General features: G+C 32.2%; 2 protein-coding genes across 2 annotated transcripts; both read right to left on the reverse strand.

The window, feature by feature from the left end:
* Positions 1–15: 15 nt before the first annotated feature.
* Positions 16–1,824, reverse strand: LOC145327938 (neuronal calcium sensor 2-like). The gene is made up of 4 exons (XM_080171465.1): positions 1,800–1,824; positions 1,368–1,430; positions 748–822; positions 16–308 (listed from the first exon to the last, which is right to left on the reverse strand). Exons 1-4 carry the CDS (start codon positions 1,806–1,808, stop codon positions 237–239), a joined length of 219 nt encoding a protein of 72 aa, XP_080027591.1. The 5' UTR covers positions 1,809–1,824; the 3' UTR covers positions 16–236.
* Positions 1,825–2,788: 964 nt separating this feature from the next.
* On the reverse strand, positions 2,789–7,077 carry LOC145327438 (guanylyl cyclase inhibitory protein-like). Its single transcript, XM_080170988.1, has 7 exons — positions 7,058–7,077; positions 5,399–5,503; positions 4,891–4,962; positions 4,443–4,508; positions 3,957–4,008; positions 3,117–3,160; positions 2,789–2,843 (listed from the first exon to the last, which is right to left on the reverse strand). Exons 1-7 carry the CDS (start codon positions 7,075–7,077, stop codon positions 2,789–2,791), a joined length of 414 nt encoding a protein of 137 aa, XP_080027114.1.
* Between the last annotated feature and the right edge of the window lie 1,568 nt (positions 7,078–8,645).

The raw sequence follows: 8,645 nt of genomic DNA on the forward strand, positions 1-8,645 counted from the left end.
TCAACTGTCGTTGGGGTCTACACATCGTAGAATTGACGACCTCTACATCTGCCCACCAATTTTTATTTTACAAACGAAAATTACTAGATATAAAGCTGCAATAAATAAGCAGAATATTTAGACAACTCCTTACAATCAGAGGTATAGGTCATCCGTATAAACGGACGAACGTACGGAATATAAACCTCAATGTAGATAAGCTTTGCTTTACAAATATTGCTATTTCTTTAATCATATTATTTTTCTCCATTGATTGATGAGAAAAGACTATTGAGAAGATTCATCATTTCTTTATCTTCTGAGCAACCCTGAAACAATAATCATTACAATAAAAGTAACAGGATCTGTCTGTCTGTCCCGAAGGATCTCCCACCTCCGCTGAGCCGATATGGTTCTCCTTTTCATTGTTCTAATTGATGACAACATACATTAACAGGAATCCCTTAAATCAGACGATAGAACTTACAAACATCAACACTAATAAGTCTGAAATCGATAGGACCATTCTAACATGATAAAATAACTATAAGATATTATTGCTACAGATGGACGGACGGACCGAAACAAAAGCGTCGCTTTTAAAAAGAAAAAATTAGAACGGGGGTTATTTTAGGGATGTGCCTCAATTTATCTCTTTTATGATCACTAAACATCTGCTCTATAACCCATTTAAACCATTTAACCTTTCATGATTTTTGGTGCTTCGCTACTATTGGCTGTTGTCTTCCTTATAAAAATAAATTTTACCCTGATAAATTCATTTTCAGATAAGCTTCCATCATTGTTAATATCAATCTTTCTGAAGATTTCTTTAGCTCTTTCCTTAATTATAGCAATAAAATAAAACAAGAATAACAACATATTGTATAAAAGCGAAGCTAGACTATCAATTAAAAAAGCACCAACATTTAAAGATACAAAACCCTATGTAAATTTATCGCTATAATACATAGATACAGGGTATTGTAAGAGTTGTATTGCTTATAAAATTGTGTCTTATTGTTCTAGGTATCTCCATTCCAAAAATCTACATCATAATTCATGATAGGATCATTACATCATGTAAACAGTTAATGTCAAAATAGTTAAAATCAGCATGTTGAAATGGGTGTACAGACTTTCTGGTAATATTATAGAGGACGTACGCTACACTCTTTGAATAATACTTATTTTTGCAAGTACTGTTGTGCGAAGTTTAAAATTGATAGAAAGATTGTGATAAGTCTAAATTTATCTAACAGACTTAACATAATTGTAAAGCAGCTTCTTTTTGGTGCGAAGAAACGAGAGTAAAATATGAATACACATACAAAGGCTGACACCTGCTACTTGTAGAGCAGATTAGCCACAAAAAAATGTGTATGTACCCTAGGATCTCCAGAAGGTCGTTGTCCCATACTCTCAAACATGCTGTAGATACTAACCATCACCTCAATGTCAATCATAATTCATTATTCAATTAAGGCTTCGAACCTGTTTTATATCCTCTGGATTATGTAGAACCGGTTTTGAGCCATACTGGAAAATAGTGTATCATATCGCGTCATATTAGAGGCAATTTTTAATGAATGTCATAAGAAAAATCATAAAAATAATTACAGTTTTGTTGGTCAGGGCCTTTGAAGGCCAATAAAACTGGAAATTGGTATCATGCGTAAATATCTCATTTTTTTACAATTATTTTCAATATGTTGCAGGGCTTGTTAAAATAACTTATAACTATGGCATTACCGAAAGTCAGTCAGACAGAAGGACAGGCAGACGCAGAGTAGCCTCGCCACTACCAATTAGAAATTTACCTTTTGCATCTCTTCTATTGATATGCTTCCTTTTAGTCGAAATATAATGTTAATAAGTGTAAGTGGATATTATGATAGGGATAATTTTGTTGTCAGGTTGCTACTGTAGTCATCATTTATTGTTCATTACTTTCCTCCAGTAGGAGGAGAGGGGATGGGGGGTATCATTTTATTAGCCAGCTGTAAACACCATTTTGTTAAAGTTGTAGAAAATCTGGCGCAATATCCAAAGAGTTATATTAACGATTACAATATTAAAGAGCCTTTAGTGCATATTAAACAATGCTTACTACATCCATAAATTCAAGCAAAGCTTTACATATCAATATATTTTAAGAAATATGCACTTAAGTCAGACTATAATTCTAATTCGTTCTAGGAATCACTATTTTAAATAACCCTTTTTCTTGTCAGCTTAGGTCATTATTTTCTACCCAATGGAACTACCCTATGTAGAATTTTTAAAAGCGAAGCTTTTCTATAATTAGGGTCGGTCCGTACGTCCGTCCGAGATAGATAGCTTTTATTCGTTAATTTAGACATGTTAGAATTGTCCTATCGATTTCAAACTTTGCATGATGATTCCTGTAGTAGTTAGGTACGATTTAGAAAGCGTAGCAACTTTATAATCATTACCAGAATGTCCGTATGTCCATTTTAAACATGTTAATTTTTCTACTTTTTTACAACTAATTTTTATGTGATCTAATTATCCGTTTGATCTGATTTTTGGTATATTGATTCCTGGGACAACAAAGAACAATAGTATAAGCAAAGCAACTTTATCATCAAGTCCTAAAAATGTAAGTATGTTCAAAACATTATCCAGTATGAAGCAGTTTTTCAACAAATTTACTTACAATTTTGATTCGACTCTTTTGATACTTTTATATTCTAATTATTTAGTTCAGACACTATACAAGTGTTAATGTCCGTTTGTCCTACCGTTTCAGTGCTTCGCTTTTATGGATGTTGTCATCCTTGTTTATTTAATCATTATATTTAATTCCTGAATTATCCTCATCATAAAGCCTAAAGGCCCATCTAAAACAAATAACAAGAACATTTTTATTCCACAAGCAGGAAAGCTGAATATGTTATATCAAAGAAAAATACTTTTAATATGCATATAAAATATTTTTTGAAGTGTTGTTTCCCCCAAAACTAGTTTTGATAGTACCCCCACCACACCCCCGGCTTTTTATACCAGAAAACTAATGAACTCATATGACATGTAGAGAATAGCTTTGTTTATAGAAAATGAAATAAGTTTTTTTTTAATAATTGTTATTGTTATTGTTATGTTTTTGTTTTTACCTAAGCCTGTCGTCTGGTAATCTTGAACCAACTAGATCAATTGCCTAAATTATAAAAAAGAGAATGAAAGAATCCAACAGGGTTTTGTAAAAGGGAGGGGGGGGGGGTGAGGAGCAGGTAATTTTCATTACAATTTCGATTAATTTTAATAATCAAACCATCCTTGTTTTTTTTTATCCATCGGGACGGGTGTTTATCAAAATACCTCTCCGTCCATAGAAAAACAATCCCCCCCGGCCCCCGCCCCCCCCCCCCTGGCACCCTAATGAACATATTCTACAGTTAGGGAGTTGAATCCATTTTTATAGAAGCAGAAATATAATCTATGATTATGATTTGGACCCTCTAAAACTGTAATCTACCTTTCCACTTTCCCCTCTCTTGGTGAAGATATCTTCAACGCCGATACGATTTTTGAAATGTAAGATTCTACTTTCCTCTCTCTTGGTGAAGATATCTTCAACGCCGATACGATTTTTGAAATGTAAGATTCCACTTTCCCCTCTCTTGGTGAAGATATCTTCAACGCCGATACGATTTTTGAAATTTAAGATTCCACTTTTGCCTCTCTTGATGAAGATATCTTTAACAAGAGAGACAAAAGTGGAATCTTATATTTCAAAAATCGTATCGGCGTTGAAGATATCTTCACCAAGAGAGGGGAAAGTGGAAGGGTATATTACAGTTTTAGAGGGTCCAAACCATAATCATAGATTATATTTCTGCTTCTATAAAAATGGATTCAACTCCCTAACTGTTCTATTGATTCTGCGTCATTATTTTTTCAATAAAAATTAGTGAGTGGGAGATTCCTCAACCCTACGTAAAACAATGTGTAACCTGTTGGAATTCTTTGAAGTCTAGGTAGCCGTTGTTATCTGCATCAAGAACACTAAAATATTTAAATTTATAAACATTTTCTATTAAATAAAAAGTTACTGTATAGAAACATTTTAAGATAAATAAAAAAAATAATAGTAAACTTTTTTTATAGATTTTGTTTAAATATAGTTTATTTTACCCGCACTTAACACTTGAAAACAAGATAAAATAATCTAAATCTTTATTTTTATGTTTGGGTTTAGCATAGCAGTTGATAGCCTCCAAAATCCAATAACACAATAACAGAGTACAAAATTTACTACTGAATGGGTGCTACATTTAGAACAACTGGAGTATGCAACCATCTGTTTTTTTAAAGTAATAAAACAATATTTATTGACTGGTTAACAACTGCTAAGCCCTACTAAAATGTTTCTTTAAAAAAACTTACATGATCAATTCAATTCAAAGAGGAAAATCTTATTTAACAAAACAAAATCTTACTTGAATACAAGATCACAAGTATTTTTTCCTGTATTTAACTCTGGAAAAAATTCCACAAACTGGTGTCTAAATGAGAAATTCTTTATTTTTAAAATTAAGCTTCGTCCCTATAGGCCTCTAGGCGAACTTTAATACTTCAATAATGGACAAGAGCTTCCCTTTTAATGTTTAGAATATAAAAGATTAGTGAATTTATGGGTTTTTTTTTCTGGCAGGGCCGCCGCCGGGGGAGTATTTTTTACTACCTATTCCTGTTGGGCGTTTGTAGATACCCCCCCCCCCCCCCTAAATATCGTTGAAAACCTTATAACCCATAAGGAGCTGTAAAGGAGAGCCATTACGGTCCTGCAGTTAGCGAGATCATGATCACTATAGAAAGACGGGCAGTCAGATTTCCCGTCAGTTTGAAATAAACTAGAAACTTTTCTATTATTATAGTTTTGTTTACTTGTAAATTCCTCCATTAGGATAATCTTGATGAAAGCCTCTAATCATTTCTATCAGTCTTTTCTCATCACAGCTAAACATGAATAGAAATATCCATAAGGGCGATACCTAATAAAACTTTAAAAATTATGTTTGATAATAGAAAGAAATAGCGGTTATTCGAACAATGCACAAAGAAAAACAAGTTCTTTCTTAGAAATTTCAAATTTTTGCACAGTAATATTTTTACAGAGTGAAATAGTTATCTAATAAAAGAGGGATTTTAAGGGATAAGATAATATACAATAGACAGAGTTGTACATCCCACATGATAATAAACAAAATTACCCCAGTCAATGTATGTTAGAATTATTGATTGAAAAGTTTGAAGTGTGTAATATTGAACCAACCAATCAAGATTTAATAAGAGCATGCAAAGTTTTTAAGCCAGTGAATAAGTTTATCAGCTTGTAATATACAGTTCAATGACCCCTCCCTCCCCAAATAAGAAGCATATAACTTTATCTTACACTTTGTGACTGAGCATCCACTTCCAATCACTGACAGTCAGTCCCATCTTGGCAAGCTCAGATTTACTCAGGGTTATCTTTGGACCCTCCTCACTAGTTCCAATCCTAACAATACAAAATAAAATAACAAGCTCAGATTTACTCAGAGTTATCTTTAGACCCTCCTCACTAGTTCCAACTCTAACAATACAAAATAAAATAATAAGCTCAGATTTACTCAGAGTTATCTTTAGACCCTCCTCACTAGTTCCAACTCTAACAATACAAAATAAAATAATAAGCTCAGATTTACTCAGAGTTATCTTTGGACCCTCCTCACTAGTTCCAACTCTAACAATACAAAATAAAATAATAAGCTCAGATTTACTCAGAGTTATCTTTAGACCCTCCTCACTAGTTCCAACTCTAACAATACAAAATAAAATAATAAGCCCAGATTTACTCAGAGTTATCTTTGGACCCTCCTCACTAGTTCCAACTCTAACAATACAAAATAAAAAAAATAAGCTCAGATTTACTCAGAGTTATCTTTGGACCCTCCTCACTAGTTCCAACTCTAACAATACAAAATAAAATGATAAGCTCAGATTTACTCAGAGTTATCTTTGGACCCTCCTCACTAGTTCCAACTCTAACAATACAAAATAAAATAATAAGCTCAGATTTACTCAGAGTTATCTTTGGACCATCCTCACTAGTTCCAATCCTAATGATATAAAGCGAAGCTCTAAAATCAGAAGGAAGGACAAACAAATGTAGAGTGTGAGAACTAAATAATGCAGTACATCAATTTGTAAGTCTAAACAAAATTATACATAAATTTGTTTAAAACGTACTGAAGGAAAATCAATAGTACATCTTTCACCACGAGAACTCATTTTTGTTTTTCTTTCAACCAACTGTTTTCAATAAGGTGCATGATTGATTGATTATATATATTATATGGTCAAACGCCCTTCAGACAACCAACTGGAAATCCTAACTATGCATGATAGTGAGTTATGCCTGTTATACTCTTACACAAACTATTTAAGTCGCTCACCTGACAAAGCAGCAGTGCAGTAGGAACCATTTTTATCGTCTTTATTTATGACAAGGTGTTGGGTTGACATTCGAACCTATCACCTTCTTGACAACGCACGGATGAAAATCATAATGTTTATTTTTGTTATTTTAAACAATTTTTGTTTTGATATTTTTACAATTATATATACTTTAACTAAGAGTGAAAGAAAATTGTGAGCATAAAGGACAGATAGAATAGACAGACAAGATAAGTTGAAGAGTAGATGCTTAGTGGTCATATGTCATATAAATGTGCATTAATCAGAAAAAAAATCAATAAAAAATCAGCCCTCTATCTAAAATAGCAAAATAGAAAAAACATTTCTCCTAGAGCATTACGGACGGACCCACGAAAAAAGTGATTTATAGAGGATATGTGAGTTATTCAGCAAAACTTACACGTTAGAAAGCTATTCAATATTAGAAGCGAAAGGCTGCATTTCCAAATAGAAATTTGGTGTCCTCTAGAGCATTTATTGACAGTCCAACAGACCAAGTAAGTTATATATCTTAGATAGCAGCTAAGAAAGACTGGACGAATAGACTGACAACAAAAAAGTATATAGAATAGCTTCGCTTCTGACATGTAATTACTTGCTTGCACCACAGCCCATTTTCTCTATCTAAAAGCATGCAAATATTGGTAATGTCCCTGCAACTGTTATTAAACAAGCATGACAACATCCATAAAAGCAAAGCTCTGAATTGGTAGGACAGACGAACATAAACACTTGTAGAGTGTCAGAACTAAATAACTGAATAGAAATGTATACAGAAAAGCGTAAGTAAATTTGTTTCAAAACTGCGTAAATACAGGATACTGTTAAAGAACACACTTACATAGTTAAGATTTGATTATAGAGATGCTTCGCTTATAACATTGTAACTTTTGGTAATAGGAATCAGTATTCCAAAATCAGATGAATAGGATACCTATAACAAACTAAAATTTGTTGTCAAAAGAAGGAAAAAATCAACATGTTTTGAATGGTCGCACAGACTTTCTGGTAACGATTAATAAGTTGTTACGCTTCGAAAGATCGTACCTAATTATTATGAGAATAATCATGCAAAGTTTGAAATCGATAAGACAATTCTAACCTGTTTACATTAACGAAAAGATCTAACTGTCCAGGATAAACCTGCCCTAATTATAGAAAAGCTTCGCTTACAAAATAAGATAGGGGAGAGTTCAAAAGCAAGTTTGAGAGATTACACTGATCTATATATAAATCATAAAAATTTGAATAATTATTTTTCCACTGTGGGTTCGAAACCGAACATCCGCTAGATAAGAACCGGTTCTATCCATACTGAAAAATCATGAATAGCATCTGTTATGGACAATTTTCGACAAATATCAAAATAAAAATCATAAAACTAAAACCAGTTTATTAGCTCCGAGGGGTGGAAGGTTTCAATCTTATAATTTTTCATTATGATATCCGCGGAAAGCTGTCTTTAATAACTATTAAAACTTTTTAATGTTTGATGTAAAATAATTTATTTGAAATAACTAATATCAGGTTTAATGTGTTGCTCATATGATAACCTAATAACTAAAACTGCAATACAATAACCAATATTGCTTTATCAGATAACAATAAATTAGTCATGAAAACACCTTTTTCGTATTCTAATTGTACATTATTATATTAGAATGTAGGTAATTTGTTTTTGTAGCAAAGTTACTCTGTAGTTTTGTTTGTCCTCCGTTTGACCGAAATATGATTTTCTTTTCTGCTGTTTATAAAGAAATACTACTGATCATTTGTGAAGATAGCATAGAATCAAGTATCTAACTCACTCAGTTCGTTAGTCTGTCGGTCATACTGCCATGCATACATGCTCTTTTTTCTTTTATCTTATAATTCTTTTTTTTATGACAACAAAGCATCAACTGCTAAAAAAAATAATTAGATCATCTAGAAAAGAAAAAAGATTTTTAATTTTATTTCGATACGATCATATTATTTTGATAAAACTTATTTTTATTTTTAAAATATATATTTTAGGGCGTATACGTAAAATGGATTTCTTGCTTATACAAATAATTATTTGTGAAATAACATAAAAAATAAGATATAACGATTAAAAGTTGACTACTCTGTTCCTTATTCCAAAATATATAAAAAGTAGTCAACCCTGTCACAGCTGATTGTCAATTTGGCGCGATTTTCTG

The sequence above is a fragment of the Acartia tonsa genome, chromosome 9, assembly GCF_053477335.1.
Source record: "Acartia tonsa isolate MP-2025a chromosome 9, ASM5347733v1, whole genome shotgun sequence".
In the NCBI taxonomy this organism is placed as follows: domain Eukaryota; kingdom Metazoa; phylum Arthropoda; class Copepoda; order Calanoida; family Acartiidae; genus Acartia; species Acartia tonsa.